This window comes from Falco rusticolus, chromosome 8 (assembly GCF_015220075.1).
Source record: "Falco rusticolus isolate bFalRus1 chromosome 8, bFalRus1.pri, whole genome shotgun sequence".
NCBI lineage: Eukaryota > Metazoa > Chordata > Aves > Falconiformes > Falconidae > Falco > Falco rusticolus.
The window spans coordinates 59,482,616-59,500,146 of NC_051194.1; the positions used below are offsets into that span (position 1 = coordinate 59,482,616).

General features: G+C 49.1%; 1 protein-coding gene across 2 annotated transcripts in view; it reads left to right on the top strand.

The window, feature by feature from the left end:
- The first annotated feature begins 7,081 nt into the window (after positions 1-7,081).
- The window catches only part of COL6A2 (collagen type VI alpha 2 chain), a 28,374-nt gene continuing 17,924 nt past the window's right edge, over positions 7,082-17,531 (top strand). For both annotated transcript variants that reach the window (XM_037397194.1, XM_037397195.1), the window contains exons 1-11: positions 7,082-7,191; positions 11,796-11,930; positions 12,863-13,461; positions 14,039-14,059; positions 14,782-14,847; positions 15,392-15,445; positions 15,559-15,603; positions 15,788-15,814; positions 16,075-16,101; positions 16,204-16,248; positions 17,437-17,490. In XM_037397194.1, coding sequence (XP_037253091.1) covers positions 11,825-11,930; positions 12,863-13,461; positions 14,039-14,059; positions 14,782-14,847; positions 15,392-15,445; positions 15,559-15,603; positions 15,788-15,814; positions 16,075-16,101; positions 16,204-16,248; positions 17,437-17,490 — 1,044 coding nt within the window. In that variant the 5' untranslated portion in view covers positions 7,082-7,191; positions 11,796-11,824. The remainder of the gene's footprint in view (positions 7,192-11,795; positions 11,931-12,862; positions 13,462-14,038; positions 14,060-14,781; positions 14,848-15,391; positions 15,446-15,558; positions 15,604-15,787; positions 15,815-16,074; positions 16,102-16,203; positions 16,249-17,436; positions 17,491-17,531) is intronic.

Sequence of the window (17,531 nt, forward strand, 5' to 3'; positions counted from 1 at the left end):
GGACAAATTTAAGCCCATATTCAGGTGGTGAAAAGGGCCACGGTGGAATCCCTTGCTCTAGGACTGCACTTGTCTTCCAGAGCGTTTGGGGGCAATGTGGTTAGTGAGTAGCTCAGTACAGTTCCTCACCACTGCAGAAACTCCAGAAGCTATTACTGTTCCGTTTTATTCTTTGCTGTCGTTTACCTGTGCGGTGTTTTGTGCCCATCAACCCACCGGTGCATGCAGCTGGTTTGCCAGCGCAGTGTTAGGCAGCACAGACCTTACCTGCTGCCTTCCCTACTGACCTGGGCTCGTATTGGAGTGCTGCACTACTGCACCCTGCCTAAAGCATCCAAATGAGGAGAGCCAAGCTCATTTCTCAGGTTACCCCCACCTCCTGGGGGGGGGTTGTGAGGATTAGGGGTTTTCAAGAAGCTAAACGTAATGATTTCTCTTGGTGAGCATCTTTAGTTACAAGTTGCTTCAGTCTTGAAGTTACAGATTTTCTTCTAGGACCTAAATCACAGGTCCCTAAAGCCAGTAAAAAGCCTTTCATTGGCTTCAAGGGCGGTGGGGTTTTTTTCATATTTCCTTTCTAATTCCTCTTTACTGGTCCTGTGGAAATGGGAATTACACATAATCTGTCCCAAGGATTCAGCTGCCTACACAGTTTGATGTTGGAAACATTTATTTAAAACCAGAGGGCAAGAGAATAGTGTGGTTACAGAGAGACAAAACTGGGATTAAAGGCAAGACTAGCATTTCAAATAAATCAGCTCAATTGCTGAGCCCTAATGTGTCCTTGCCAGGCCACCAGACTCCTGAGGAAAGTCACTCACTGGGGCCAGCCCCTACCCAGCCCAGCAGCCCACACTGCTGTACCCCCACATTCAGAGGAAAGGCTTTTTTCCCCCCTATCTGATCCCTTTCAGCCCCCTCTTTTCCCAGGATAAGGCCCTAATTAATTCCTTTCCTTTCTATTTATACCCATTAGTCATTGCAAGTGTCCCCCAGTAGATTTATGGTTTGATATAATGAGTATGTCTGAAGGGAATATTATTCATACAGTTAGCTGAAATCTAACAGAAGAGGTCTATATTTTATTTGTAACCTTAGCCAGAGCAGTCATTTCATGGGGAGGCGGTACCTCCAGGCTCCAGCAGTGAAAAAAGCAAATGTTTAGATAGAAGATCATCGGCAGAAGAAGAAACCGAAATCTTTCTTAGGTCTGTACGTGGTATTAAGGACCGTGGGTGGGGCGGGATGTGACTAAGTTAAAAAATGTACATTTTTTTGAACCATCACTGGTAAAAGGCTGGGGAGGCGAATGAGGTTTCCTCTATAAACTATGTGGTTTTTTCTCTTAATTTCATGGAAACACCACTGCAAGTTTTTCCTTCTCGTTTCTCTGGTGACAAGAAAATAAAACAAATGCAGCTGGGTCATTCTGCTCTCCCTGTATTTCACCACGAAGCCCTAAAGACGCAAACTGTGTGTTTTAACTCCTTCCCTACCCTGGGCTACAAAACTAAAGATGATTTGAAATCTCCACAAAGCTAGCTCAGGGTTATCCGGCGCATACTGTGGACCACGGAGGCATCAGTCGCCTCGCAGGCCCTGCCTTGCCAGGGAGCTGGAATGCAATTGCTTCACTATGCAAAAGCTCTTCCCAATGAGTCAATGAGTTTGGGGACTCAACCGTCTTGACTGGCTGCATGGAAAAAATGTGCTGCAAGAGATGAAAGCACCAAAAAGCAAGGATTGTGAAACCGGTAAAAGGGGAAGTATTCTGGGAGAAAGGATTTCAGCCCATCCTTTCCCTGCTCTCTCTGCTCTCTGTCCACACATTTTTTTGCTTGCTGGGTTCATGTGTGACTTGGTGTTGCTGCTACCTGGCACCTCTGGGAGAGCCCCGGGCACCCTCCTGGTACTGAAACACCCGAGGTGACTCCTCCACCCGATGGCAAAGAGACCCAGAAGTGGTCATCTGGAAGCCCTGGGCTTTCACCCTGCTGGGAGGGAGCAGCTCCAGAAGTGGTGAGCCGTCAGGGCACTTAAGAAAGCTGACTCTAGACAATAAACTTGGACTAAGCAACTGAAGGTAAAATATTAACAAGTTTGTGAGTATGGCCACAATTTCAAAAGGACAAACTTCAAAGACCCAAAGAAAATGTGCAACCAGAGCAGCTTGGCACGGGAGTCCCGGAGCATCCCTGCTGTTTCTTCAAGCCAGCGTACTCAAACTGATCCCGGGAAGGGAGATCTTGAGCAGAGGGGTAATAAAACTCAGATCAAGGGTCTCCACGCTAGTGAGGTCTAAACAAATGCTTTCAGAGGATTATTAGAAAATGTGGGAAAGGAGGCTCATGGCTGGCTGTGGGAGCAAAGCCTCGGTGAGGAGTAGCCTGCAGCTGGGACAGAGAGCAGGAGCGTGCCGTTCCCTTGAGCAGTGTCTCATAACAAAACCTCTGCTGGGCAGAGCAGAACCAAAACGGGTCCTTGGGCCACCAGCAAAAGCAAGCTGCACCACAGCAATGCATTACGGGTGGCTCTCGTAAGCTTCTCTGGAGTCTGTGCAGCATGGGAGTGGCCGGGAGATGGGGGATGTCACCTCCATTTCTGGCCGCTCGTTTTTCCCACCACTCTATTTAAACAAAGTAGAGTCTCTGCGATATCAGCATCCTCTAAGGATTTTGAGCTTTAGTGAAAAACCACATGGTCACCAATATGGGTCTGCATCTGGCAAGGCTTCAATAACGCTGTAGGTTGGGAAATCCTTGGGGCTGTTTAAAACAAAATTCTCGAAACTCCAAACAGTACTTCCCTATGTGTTAGCAAACAATAATTTATAAGCACGCAAATGCTGAGCATAGAAGTGGGGTGCTAAGTAAATAAGAACTGCAATAGCATAGGAGACTTAAAAATTAACGCCAGAATATTAAGATACAAAAAAAGTATGCAAAGCCTCAGATTGCACTTGTGTGTTCATGGTGACTCTCTAAACATCCTGGAACAGTTGGTTTTGATGGCTTAAATCCCAGGAAATGCTGCTAAAATATGGTATCAAATGAACATTTGCTTTTCTCTTCAGAAAGGCTCCCCTTTGTGTCTCATTTTACCACAATTCAAGAATGTCAAACACCATGGGGGCTGTTGTTCACGTACATGACCTGGGTTAATCTAGAAAAAGAAATGTTTTTTTCTTTTTTTTTTTTCTTTCTTTAATAGATGTCTTCTCCTGAGCACCGGCGAGTATGAGCATGACCTGCCAGGGATGCCTCAAAGCCAGCCAAGCCTGCACCCAGCATCTGCTCTGGGGGCGGTGAGGACCAGAGAGTGGACCAGCAGGTGAAGCTGTAGTGGGGGTCTGCTGCAGCCCACCCGATGAAGAAGAAGAGGTGGGTGAAGTTTTCTTTAGGCACTTGGAGGAATCCTTGCAGCCGCATAGTACTCATGAGTGGGTTTAACCCCCCCACTACCTGCTAGGATAGCAGTGTGGCTGGGCACGGCCACCACGAGGCGGGTCTGGAATCATTTGAAGGCAATTTTGTGATGAATGAAGGAACTAGGGGAGATGCTTTTTTGGCCCCACTGCTCAAACACAGGGAAGAGTTGGCTGAAAGTGAGAAGGCCGGAGGCAGCCTTGTCTGCAGGGACTACAGGACTGTGGTACTTCAGGTGCTGAGAGAAGTCAGCACGGCAAATGGCAGAGTTACAACCCTGAGCCTCAGAGGAGCAGGGGTTTGCCGGCTGCAGGGGCAGAAATACAAATGCATTGTCTGAATTGAGTTAGGAAGCAAGAATTTGAGAAAATGGCAACTACGAAAGGATGTAAAATCCACCCTTCTGTTTGTCATCAGTGAAAATGCTGAAATTATCAACTGCATACTTATAAATATTTGAAAACTAGCATTAGTTGCTTTCACTAAGCACTTAATAGTCTTGGCCTCAGTTTTGGTTCTCTTCACATTATTTAGGAAACAAGACCCTTGGAGACCACTGTATAAACTCAGAATCACATGAAGGGTGGATGCAATTGCAGACAGACACAAAGAAACTACAGTAGCTGTTTTCCAGAGAACGACAGCAGTCCCATAAAACTGTTTCAGATGTACGTAAGTGATTTAAAACTAGAGATTGTATTGTATTGAGGGTTACAAGTCAGCGTTAAAATAAAAAAAAGAGCAGCTACACAGTTTACAAAGTACCAGCTAAACATACAGAAAATCCCTTTAGTCTACAAGTGATTTCACTGAAAGAGTACCCGCTGTGGTCTGTGCCTGATTGACTCCCTTACTTCAACCCTATACAGAGTCATGGGGGAGAGCAGAAAAATCAAGCATTTTTTTCCTCTTCGTGCTTTCCACTCCTCATTTTCCCTCCATTTCCTCTGTCCTCTATTTTAAATGTAGATTGAATAGGAATTATCTGTTCGGTAGATAGGGTGTTCCATGGACAGCAATACCAGTACCAGGTCAATACAGAAATATGAGCAACTAATCCACGTCCATGCGCATTCTCTGCAAAAATTACCATGAGGTTTGCAGTTCTATTGAAAGGAGAAGAAAAGAAAGGCAATCGGTTTGAGGATTAGGAAAAGGAGCCAAAGGGAGGACAGAAATAGTGGATGAGGCTTCCATGAGTGAAAGGCAGTGATTCCTCACCTGCACAGACCTCTGTACGCAGAGAGCAGAGCTATGTATAAAGAGGATCTCTGCGCACAAAAAGAATTGTCTTTGCCCATCTTGATTCCTCTTACAAGAAGAAAGAAGATGGTAAATATAAATTTTAGTCCTGTCGTCTCCCCCACGTCCAGTTTTCCTCTAGAGCTTCCTACATTCTCATCCCATTCACAAGAACAAATTTAATTACAGAGTACTAGCTCAGGCTTTAATGGTGCGAAGTTACAAAAAAGATGTAAAAATATCCAGACAAGAGCATAATCTTGTTTGAGGTTATTTTGCCTGAATTTCTGTGTAAACAGGACATACTACCGCTTCAGTGTGCCTGTATGGTCAGACCACCGCAACGTAAGAAATGAACTCACTAGATGTGCCGCTGTGAACGGGTGGGAAGATAATATTCCTGCAGATGTCATGAAAATGGATGCCTAGGTAGGTGAGAAAGACCACATTAGCCTTTTTTTATTGAGGAAAAGGATGCAACAGGGGGCTGTTTTGTAAAATACATGAGAATCCTCATGGGGACAAAGCAGTATGTCATGCCAAGCTGCAGGAAAAGGTTTTGATTTGACATGAGAAGAAGCACGCAAAGCTAAAAGTCTGTAGGTCCTGTGGTCAAGAAGCTGCAGACAAAAGACAATATTCACAGGTCTGCGAGGATGGAAGAGGGAGATTATGGAAGTGTGGGCCTGAGCTCTCCCCCTTTCTACACTTTGGGCACTCACCAGCAATGTAGGAGACAGATGTGTTGCCCAGCTGTTTGTGATAAAGCATCTTGCTGGAAAAATAGCTTCTGCAGCAGCAGATTCACCTAGAAATAGACATAGTGAACATGGATTAGAAGCAGCATTGATGTGTATTCATGCATGCAGCAGAACTTGGACTTAACAGCAAAGTAGGCGAAAGAAATGGCCTGGTATGTGGTGTGTTTGCCAGATTACCAGAAGATGAATGCTTTGCTTAGACATCTCATGTATGGTCCCATAAATTGCTGTCATCAGAGGCTGGACACATCCTCTTCACTAAAGATGCTCCAGGAAAGAAACCATCCCATTTAGAGCTGCAGTAGTGCCCCTGGAAAGCGATGGCCCCCACAAAATCTTTCTTTGCTCTTCCAAGGAGTCGTTGAGGAATTTCTTGTTTCTCAGGTGTGTTTATTCTTCAGCGTCCCCTTGCTCCAGAATGAGTCTGCTTCTGTCACAGGGCTTTGAGATGGACGGGAAACGGGCATGTAAATTCTAGCTTGTGGCTGTGGCCCTATAGATGATGCTTGAGCATCAGTAAGCATTGTACTTTGAAAAGACCTTTAAGATCACCGAGTCCAACCCTAAACCCAATACTTGCCATGTCCACCAGGTATCTGCGGGTGGAAGGTGCTGACACAGAAGGACTACTCCCGAAGTGTACCTTTATAAGCACGAGCAGCTACATGGAATTGGTTTATTATCTTTGCCTGCTAGTTCAGATGTTTTTGCAACACAACAGACCTCAGCAACATGTCCTGCTAGGTCAGGAGTGGTGGGTTAGCAGCTTACTCTGAGATCTCCTGAGACAAATCCTTGCTTTGGTCACTACTTGGGAGCCAGCACAGGGAAATAGAAGGGTAACCTGGGTGTCTGCACTGTGGTCACCTTCTCTGGCAGCTGTGGCTCGGTTTCTGGTCCCTGTCACACGGTCCCTTTACACAAAGTTTGGAGACACAAGTCATAGCTCAAGGGATAACAGGCCACGTTCCTGGAAGTCATTGCTGTTGTCCCATATTTTGGTTGGGATATTTGCCCCTACTTTTCATATCAGCAGAGCTAAAATTGCCTGGTGAAACTAAAAATAAATTAAAAAAAAACACCCCCCCAAAAACCTCCAAGGCAACAACAGCAAAAAACAAAGCCCAGAAATGAATCAATAGAAAGAGGTAATAGTAATACTCAGACTTGGAAGACTATGAGCAAGGTTTGGATATTTGCAAAGACCAAGATGGAAGTTGCTTTTTTTAAAAAATGTTCTATTTGTTCCGCTCAGGACACGTTACTCAGATGGGAAGAGGAGGAGGAGGACAGCAGGGGGAAAGAAAAAGGAACGCTATTTGATGATATAAATACGTGGGGCGGCAATGCCAACCACGAAAAGGGGCCTCATCATGGAAAAACGAGACTTCTTCCAGCTCTTGAAAACAAAGATGGCCTTCGGCTCCAAAGATGACAGCCTCGCCCCAGCTCAGCATCTGCCCCGGGGGGGGGCGGGTGGGAGGGGACCCTCCCGCGGTGGCGGTGGACCCACAGTGACTCTCCGTGGATGGCTGGGGCTACTACAGAGGAAGCTGTGCCGGATTTTGGAGGAGGAGGAGGAACACAGAGGGCAGCTCCAGCCTGCCAGGGACGGAGGAGGGGGGCTGGAGGCGGCCGCTCCGCCCCGCGCCCCGCCGCTCGCCCCCCGCCGCAGGGAGCGCCCCGCGTCCCGCCCGCTCCCCAGCGCTGCGCCCGGCCTTGGGAGGGTTGGGGAAGCAGAGTTCCATGACTTCGTTTTCCAGGTAAGCAGAGTTTCTTCTCCTGGTAGAGGCGGTCGGGTGGCTGTTGGCTGACGGTTTCTCCAGCTGGTAATTCTCCGGTTTGGGTTTCCAGAGCCGGGCTCTGAAATCCCAGCGGGGGCTCTGCGGGCGGCACAGCTCCCGGGCTGCCCCGCCAGCCGCTCATCCCAGGCACATCGTGCTCAGGCAGTAACCTGCTGTAAGAAATCTATTTTTTTGCTGTTGCTCTCCACTTTTCAATAGTTCGGGGGCATTTCCAAGGGGGTTTGCCAGGTGCAGGTAGCGTAAGCCACAGGCTCTGCCGGGGCCAGAGGTATAGAAATCTCTTGGTGGGGACCTGTTGAACCAAATTCTTCCCTGGGACAACTGGGTTGACCTCAGCAGCTACAGTGAAGCGATGGCAGCAGCAGCAGCACGGGACTGCGCTGCTGCTGTGCGCCTGAGCCTCTGTTCTGCTGCACCATTCCTCTTTGATTTTCGGAATTTCAGCAGGTACGGATTAGTCAAACCTGTGATTCGCATCTCCTAGTTATGCTGAGTTCCATCAGCACCAGCTCCTCTGTTTTGCGGGGTAACAGCACGTTTGGAAATGCCTGTGAGCTTATTGCACTTGGATCCTGTCATCAGTTATTTATTTATTGTTTGTTGTTTATTTATTTATTTATGGTGGCAGGGGTCTGCTTGAGTGCTGTACGTGGAGCTTTCTGGCTGCCAAAGCCAAAGCTCCAAGGGGCTCTAGTATCCCTGGGGGGCAAGCTGCCCCCCCCCCTTCCTCCTCCCTCCCCCAGCCTTCCTTTGGCCTGGCCTTTGCCTGGCTGAAGTTCTGAGATGGTTGGAATAGAAGGGCTGGAGAAGGGCTGGATCCCCAGCAGACGTGGGGAAACTTTCACCCTGGGTGGTGTGCCCAGGGTCTAAAACTATGGGCACGTCTGGATAGTGACTGCAACCGACACTGCAATTCCCTCCGCGTGCAACGTGCAAACTGTGGGCACGCAAACGAGGAAGACAAGGTGCGTTTATAAAATCTTCTGTTCCAGATGGGACACATTTTGGGGTTTTTCTGGTTTTATTCAGCAAGCATTTGAGCAGTGACCACTGGGCATGGCCATGAAAAGACTTGGGGCTGGGTCCGTGTCAGAGCTTCAGTGCAGTTTCAAACATTATTCTGAATATAGCATAGCTACTGTAATTCTCCTTTCTTGAGAGTAATGCGATTTTTGTGGCTTTAAATAAGGTCCTTGCAGGCAGACTTAGCTTAGAGAGCAGAGAACCTGAATTTTTGTGAATCTGGGAACGATTTGCTCAGCTATAATAGATGTTGTGGTGTTGAGGGAGAAATGCACCATGCACCAGGAGGAACATCATAAATATCGATGTGTGGGATAAGACAGACCATGGTTCTGCCTGGCCAAGCACATGAGGTGACCTTTCTGGTGCATTAAAATCTGATAATCTGTTGTGAGAGCACAGATAAACTGACAATAATTTTCACATTTGAAAGAGTCATTGCAAGTCATTTGTTTGCCATAATAATACATTTGGTTCAGTTGGTCAGGGTGGGAAGTACCCACAAGCAAAAAACTCAGGTCCTCCTGCAAGACCACCATTTTTGCAGGGCTCTGTGTAGATAACTCCATATAATTTTGCAATTATGTGCGTAACAGCCAGGTCACCTGGGGTCTGAGTGTGGGAGCAGTAGACAAGACCATGCTTTTTTCTGCTGAGCATCTGAGACATTTGGTAGGAGCATAGACCTTAATGCGGGGAGGATAGTGCAAAGCAGCGTCCTCAAAATCTGTTCAGAGGACCCAAAATCACTGCTCAAGGTTCCCTGGTGTTTTTTCCTTGTGTGCATCTTGTGGGGAAAGAGATGAATCACTCAGCAATACAAATACTGAGAGAAAGAAATTTCAAGATAAGTCACTGTAAGGCCTTGCTCCTACAATATCATGGTCCTGTTCTTGCAGAGGGAGAAAGGTCAAGGAAGAGCAGGGTGGGCAGACCCAAGTATTCAAGTGCAATGAGTCAGCTTCCAGCCTGCTCTTCCCATTAGTTTTCTGGACTATCAGTGTCCAAAAATTGTCTTCAACATCCAGCAAATGCATTAGTCCAAAATGCACCCTTTTGCTGGTGAAACCTGAGATTTCATTTCACCGTTTTGCAGCAGGAGGTGGGGCTTTAAGGAAAACTTCAAACATTACAAGATTTGTAACAGCATCACAAGAGCTGATAGTGCTCTGAAGATGCCAAAATAGGCACCATCACCCACCCCAGCCATGGAGACCCCTTAGATGGGAGAGGAGTCTCCAGCAGCACACACACACCCCCCACGTGTCCACCCATTCTGCGTGCAACAGGACCACAAAGAAGTGAGCTGGGTCTGGTCTTTCCAGCTGTTGCTTTTCAACTTTCTGCCGGTGTAGAAGCAAAGGCCATGGTGCCTCACTGCCTCGGTTCAAAGCCCAGGGGCTGCGGGCAGGGGCAGTCCTGTGCCAGAGCTGGCCCTGGTTGCCCATGCAGCTGAACTGCTTGCTGTGGCTCTGCCTGGAGAGCAGCTCTTCTGCGCGGCAACTTTCCCACTCACACACATGTGGCAGGAGGGAGGGAGGGAGGTGGTTAAACTCGGGACGTGATGATCTGTGAGTCAGACACTTGGCCAAAGCCTCCAGTGCTCCCAGCCGCTCCAAAAGCTGATGTCTCCAGCTTCCTCAGTCGCCACTGAAGCCCGGCTCTGAAATGGTGCTGTCTGAAGGCACGAAGCTGTTGTGTTCCACAAAAGATCAGGATCTCCTGCAGCTCTGCTTTGGGGAGGGCAAGCAAGACAAGTGAAGCCTGTAGTAAGGCTAGAGGGAGGAATCTTGATCTTAACTGAAATACCCCTTTAGCATTAAAGTATTTTATTCATATGATACTTTTACTGTTCTCTGCAGTGCAGTGAAAATTGAGCCACAGTGACCTATGCAGGGCCTTCACAAGGCCACAGTCGGGTCTCTGCAGACAGCTCTGCAGCCTCTCTGAGCTGGAGGGGGAGGAAAAGGACCCATGTACTACTTGGTAGGGACATTTTGGTGCTGAGCTGGAGGCACATTGATGTCAGGGGGCTTTGCTGAGCCGTGCCTGTGAAGCACCTCAAGTTGATGTTCCCAAAGCATTTGGATCCACCCAGGAGATCTTCAAAGAGCGTGAAGGTTTCTTCTTCTATCTGAGATCCAGCCTGAGCATTGGCTCTTGCAGGCTTGTTAGCATATGCACAAGCCTTAGTAAGAAGGAAGGCTGTCCCTATTGTGAGGATATCAGCAGCACTAATACAAACCAGCCTTTCCAGCATAACCCAGTTTGCAGAACCCTGTGATGAACTGCAGCTTGCAGTGTAAGCTGTAACAGGGCGATGTCCCATCAGGGAATAGCTGGTTGCCACATGGAGAGAGGTCTCTAGGGAGATGCGGGGGGAGCTGAGCTGCCTGTAATCTTCAAGTAATGTCATTTCTCATGCAACTGAGGCAGTAGCTCAGCTGCATTACTAACTTGCCCTCTTTCTGCACTGCCAATGCAGTGAAATGCACTCTCAGTGTCTGTTCAAGCCTTGGACTCTTCCAAGACCTACCCAAAAATGCCATTCAAGGAAGAAGCTCTCTTTCTGGACTGTACTCGGGCCTTCTTTTCATAAAGCAGATCACTGGTGCCCCTTTTTGGTTTGCGTTGAGTTGATCACCAAGCAGAAAAGCCTCTCTGCTACCACTTGGTCTGCGTGCCATCAAGGGGCCAGACTGGTTGGTGCTATTTTCCTCTAGACATAGAGGTGAGCATCACCTCTTCTCCGTATTCTTTGCTGTGGGTAAGTGTGGCCTGAGTTTTGTCTGTGAATATCCTTTCAAATCCTGGGTTTCTCTGAACACTTATATACGTTCCCAAGAACTTTTCAGACTAGATCTCTAGCTTCTCTTCTGATTAAGTTATCATAACCCTACACAAACTACACTCCCATGTGCAGCTGGACCTTGGGGCTCAGTGATGGGTTGAATGCTAAAGATGTGCACTTTTTCAATCCTTGTTTATTCATCCCTTCACTCCGCAGGTTGTGTGGGCTCCAGAGCAGCACTGTTGAGGAAGGGGGGTTGTAGTTTTCCAGTGTACGCAGGCATCACCACACCCGCATGGGGAGTTGGAGGTGGAAAGGACCTGCTCCATGCTTTCACTGGTAGTCTGGCCAAGCAGGCAGAGAGGAGCACGGATGCATATGTCTGCATGGATTGGGGGTGATGGAGTCTATGGAGGCATGAGGCAGCCAGGAGAGAAACCATGAAACCAGAAGATCCTTGATGCACTGTCCATAGCTCCACCACCCTATCCCTCCCTTCAGACTGAAAGAGAAGCTAAAGCAGTTTTAAATCATTCGCCCATACTCCTATAAAGGAAATACTTTAATTTCTTAGCTTTCAAGTCAATACAAAAATCTATATTAGCAGCCCAGTGATGTGTCATGGTGATGGAGAGGTCTTGTTTTTCACAGACAGGATTTACAAGGAGCATTGGCTGGCTTTGTGTCTTCCCAGCAGAGCTAGGAGGTTGCATATCGTGTTTAACATGTAACTTCTGTTTTCCCACAGGCATCTAAATATCCAGTAGAACTGCTGAGATGTTCCGACAAGCCTTTTTTTCCACTCTCCTTTGTGTGGCTCTGGTTCCTCTCCATGCTCAGTTTAATGGGGATCCTGGAGATGTCACTTCTACCTCCTGTGCAGGTATTTAACCAGATAATTTGGGTGTCTCTCTCCTTTGTAGGCAGCAGTTTCACCGAAAACAATGGCCATGCTCAGTTGTAGAGTCCGCTCACACAGAACTGACAGTGGCACGTCTCACCTCTCCTGTCCCTTCCCTGTCACAGGCAGTGCCCTGTGATAGCAATCCATCTGTAGGGAACACTGTCCTCCACCGAAACCCCCCTTCCTGGGTTTGCACTGGAGTGAGGAGAGGTGGAGATTGAAAAGCCTGGGGTCGGCCAGTGGCGGCTTCTCCCAGCTGCTGCAGTAACAAATACCAGCCAGTCTCCAGAGCTCAGCTCTGTTCCTGATGTCAGAAAATTGTCCGCTTTGACAATTTCAGCACTTTTCAGTTGCAGTGCAGATGAGGTGATGTATGTGCCCAGCCTGACTTTTTTAAAAAAAAAAGGGTGAGATTTTCATGATTGCTTCAGCACTCAGCATATCTTAGGATTTTGAAGTTCTGGGCACTGGAGAGTCATCCGATCCAAACACAGATGTTACTGCTAGTGCTAGGTGGGACTGGTGGTTTTTCCAGTATCGCACTTGAGTATGATCTTTTTGAAAATGTTTAGAAATCAGAGAGCAAGCAGCAGCCTAGCAGGCAAGCAGAGCAAAAGTCATACCCTTGCTCTTCTTCATTCGAATCTGGCACTCAGACCTCAGTTTCCTCATTTACTCCAACCCAGGTGGGAACAAATTAGTAAAGTTAGCCATTAGTAAAAGCTGCAACACCCTCGCAGGAAGCTGACTTTCAAGCCTCGTGCTGTTGTTTGCTCTCTTCACAAATCCATGTGCTGCTCTCTATACGCTGTCTATATATGCTTCTCGGTCCAGCTTTCTGAGGGACAGTGAAGGGGGTGCAGTGATGAGTGAAGTGCTCTGACATGATTTGAGTAAATGTCTCCATGTAGAAAAGAGGAACTGCCCCATCAACGTGTACTTCATCATTGACACCTCGGAGAGCATTGCCCTGCAGACTGTGCCTATTCAGAGCCTCGTGGATCAAATGAAGAAATTCATCCCTGAGTTCATCAATAAACTGGAGAGTGAGCTCTACCAGAACCAAGTCTACATCACTTGGCAGTTTGGTGGACTTCATTACTCAGACGTGGTGGAAATTTACAGCCCTTTAACGAGCAGCAAAGACATATACCTCCCCAGGCTGTATGCTATCAACTACCTTGGCCGAGGCACCTTCACGGACTGCGCTATCTCCAACATGACAGAGCAGATCCAGACCCAGATGGCCTCAGGTGTGAACTTTGCAATAGTCATCACCGATGGCCATGTCACTGGCAGCCCCTGTGGGGGGATGAAGATGCAGGCTGAGAGGGCGCGAGACATGGGGATCAAGCTCTTCGCAGTGGCCCCCAGCAAGAACGTCTACGAGCAGGGGCTGCGGGAGATTGCCAATCTGCCCCACGAGCTGTACCGCAACAACTATGCCATCACGCAGAAAGACACCCTGGACATCGATATGAATACCATTGACAGGATAATCCAGGCTATGGTACGGCATGCCCCCTGGGGTGCAGGGACTATAAGGGGGGACAAGAGAAGCAGCGCATGGATGGGGGGGAGGTGCTTTCTGAGCAGCCCCACGGTGGGTTTTGGCAGGGCTCTAGAGAGCACCTCTACCCAGGAAAAGCCTCCATTTTCCTCCTCTTTTTTTACGTCCTTTCAGCACTTATGGGCCAAAGGGAGTCTCAGCACCTCTGGCTTCTCTAGTCAGGTGCTCAACCAACACTCCCTGGTTTGTGCCTCTGTTCCCGGCATGTCTGGGCAGGCTGCCACCCTAGTGCCGGCTCTGGCTGAAGGCCAGACCCATACCCCAGCCTGGTCCCCACCCAGGGGTGCGTGGAAGAATGCGCAGCACTGAGGTATGGGCTCACCATCAGCATGGTCTTTGAAGCCCCACCTGTGAGACAGTGTTAACCAAGGACTCTGCTGGGAACATCTTTAAAGTCATGGGACCTTTACCACCTCCTCTCCCTTGAAGTCATGCACACTTCGAGGGTGCGATGCTGTTTTTCTCTAGGGAATGACCACCTTAACTGATTATGTTCTTCCTCTTTTGTCCTTTGCAGAAACATGAAGCCTACGGAGAGGTGAGTGAGCAGCATCTCCTACACTGTTGCCACATGACACAGATTTAAGTTGCCGCACTTACAGAAGACCAGCTCGTGCCCCGAAGCAGCAGGGCAGGTTTTGCAGCGAGCTGCATGGGATGGGGCTCTGCCCACCTGTGGATCCCTGCAGAGCCTGGGGGCCTGTCCCCTTACCCAGTGGTTAAAATGGCATACTGGACTTTTCATTCTTTGCCTCCCCCTCACCTGCAATGAATTCAGGTCTATTGAACAGACCCATTTCATCACTTCGGAGGCACGTTTTGTAGGTGCTGTACAAGCTGAAGCTCCTGCCCTGCTGGTATCACGCAGACAGGGATTGGCATACATAGGGAGGAGTGTGTGGAGCAATACTCCAGAGGGCATGCACATCCCCTGATCGCCCCAGAAGAGCAAGCCCACACCACCTCGCCTGACACTTAGCAGTCTTGTTCTTTCAGTTTAGGCCCAGAGCCAAGCCATAATGAATGTGCTTGTGGCAACTTTCTGCTTTTAATTTATGGGCAGCGTTTTTCTGCCTGCTTGTTGCTGTCCCGATTCTGACCCAGCTGGAGCCACAGTAGCTTTCGGCACTGTGGCCACAGGGAGAGGTGTGTGGAGAGCCGTGGTGCAGAGCTGAGCTTCAGGTGCACGCTGGCTCAGCACACAGAGCAGCCACCACGTGGCTTTATAAACCACCTCCTGTTTATTTTGTTTTATTTCAGTGCTACAAGATGAGCTGCCTGGAGATTGCAGGTCCACCTGGTCCCAAAGGATACCGAGGGCAGAAGGTATGTCGCCCTAACCTGTGGGAAGAGAATAATGCCAGTGCCTGCCACAGACACTGTAGGATGCCCCAGATCCCACCTCAGGCATAGCCCCCAGGTGGGATATAACTCCCCAGCATCTATCTTGGCCCTGGGAGACTGCCATGCTGCAGTGAATGGAGCACACAGCCAGCACCAGTGTGTCCTCATGTCCGTGCTGAGGCTGATGCATTGACATCAGTGCAGAGAGGCATCCGAGCATCAGCTGTGCCAGCCACAGCCAGCACCTTCAGTGCCTGAGGGCAACAGGAGTCAGGCAGCAGTTGTCTCTGACTGTCCCACCATCACAAGCAGAGCTCTCAGGTGTGCAGGGTGTCCCACCCTCCTGTGTGCACCCCTCCCCATACAGTCTTTCCCTGACTTCCCCAGAATAAAGCAGGTCCCACTCCACTGACACGCTGCCCCAGGCTCTGTAGGAGCAGTCACAGTGAGCCTGATGCTCCCAGAAACTGCCGTTTTCTCAGTCAGCACCAAGTCCGGACTTATGTTTGTTTTTTTCTTTCCTTAGGGTGCAAAGGGGAACATGGGTGAGCCAGGCTCCCCTGGGCTGAAGGGACGACAGGTGAGTTGTGGAAAGTCCTGTCCCCCCTGCCGCAGCCAGTGGTGCTGCCCTTGCATTAGCTGGGGCCAAATCTCTACCGCGCTCAAGCTAACTCTCCACGTCTTCTTCTTAAGGGTGACCCAGGTATTGAAGGTCCGATTGGATACCCTGGTCCCAAGGTAAGAATCCTATAGCCAGTGGCTGAGCTCTTTGCATTTGTTGATCTTTGGTAAAGCAGGGGGAGCTCTGCTTTTTCCCCTCACCTGCCCATTTCGCACCCCAGACCCCCAGAGCTCCACTGCCTTCACTCCTGCCGATGGGCAGGCACTAACACAGCATTTTTCTTCTTTTCTTCTTGTCTAGGGTGTCCCGGGGCTGAAAGGAGAGAAGGTGAGAAAGAAGAGACTGAAAGGACGTCTGGGTGCTTGGCAGAGGACACACACATTTCTGTTACAAAGAGGGAGAGTTTAGCTGTAATGAGGAGAATAACAACCCTATTAATGTGTCATTGCAGACTTTCAGGGGCATCTCAAAGCCTGTCTCCTTCAGGCATTGCTGATGATCTTGTGAAGTGTTGATGTTTTTACCAAGCTAAACAGGAGGGAGGGCTGTAGGCAGACTGGCTGACTCTTGTTCTCTTCTTCCCCCAGGGAGAGATTGGATCTGATGGACGGAGGGTAAGAAAGGACATTTTCTAACTTGCATGTTGTTCCAGCTACCAACCCTTCAGTGTGTGTTAACATGTCACTGATCCCTCTTCTTCTCCTCATTGATCCCAGGGTGCCGCTGGTTTGGCAGGCAGGAACGGCACTGATGGACAGAAGGTAACAGCACCGGGAGCACCCTGTAATGTTGCTCCTGATGTTTCATTGTTTTACCCTGCCTGGTCCCCACAGGTTGTTCTGTTCATCTCATCCCACACGGTAGCTTTTTGTTCTGACCGGGGTTTCTGTGAAGTTTTTTGCACATCATTCTGCATGGCCTGTAGAAATATTTGAGCTGGCTGGAGATGCATTAATTCAGGTCACAGAAGCGCTAGCCCTTCGTCAGCAAGCTCTGGGCAGGAACGAGATGTGTAACCCGGGGTGTGCTCCTGCTGCAGGAGGGGATACAGCCAGATCATCCGGGTGTAGATATCTGTCTTGAGTGTTAGTGACCCCTACAGGACACACACACACACAGAGTGTTCCGCAGAAATTTGCTTTCCAAGGCACTTCGTCACAGAATCCAAAATCTCATCTCTAAGCTACTGCTTGTCCTTAATATTAAAGCCCTAAAGCCAGGTCCAAGTACCTTGTAGCAGCCCCTGAAATCCTCTGACCCCTCTATGGTGAGTGTAGATGGACACAACCCCCTTAGATCTGTGTGCCGTGCAGATGTGCCGCAGGGGGACAGCCTAGCCCGAGGTGGCCAGGCTTCAGCTGGCTTTGTCTGCTGCCCAGCACGCGTTGGGTTGGCTCTCAGCGCTTTCTTACATGCTCAGCCAAGTACATCTGTGAGATAACGCCTCCAACGCCTGCTGAAGCTCTAAAACACCAGCGTCCTTCAGCCCCCACCACTCTCTAGCCGAGGCGAGCTGCCTAAGCACTACGGGCAAAGCTGTTTTAGGGTGCAGAGCCCGGCAGTCACAGCTCCCACAGCATCCGCCGGGCAGCGGGGTTACCGCAATGAGCTGCTCTGGCGCAACGTGCACGGCAAAGGACCAGCGCAATCGTGGACGTGAGTGACTGCCAAATCTAGCCTCAAGGGATGTGTCCATCACCCAGGGCACGTGTGTGGGATGAACATGCTTGAATTCCCACCAACACCCATGCTGGAGCTACTTTGTCCTCCTCCCTTTGCTTCTGCATAGCACACTCCTGTTTAAGGAATACACTTGCTATTTATTCTCTAGCTAATGACAGGTATGGTCAGCAGATGATGTTAAAACTCAGTAACTTAACAAGAAAAGCCGTATTTTCCCTTCAGACACCTACAGCTTCTCTTTCTTCTTTTGAATGCTATCTCTCCAGGGCAAGCTGGGGAGAATTGGACCACCGGGCTGCAAGGGAGACCCCGGTGACAAGGTAGGAATGCTTTACTCTTTCATTCAGCACATCAGTTGTGT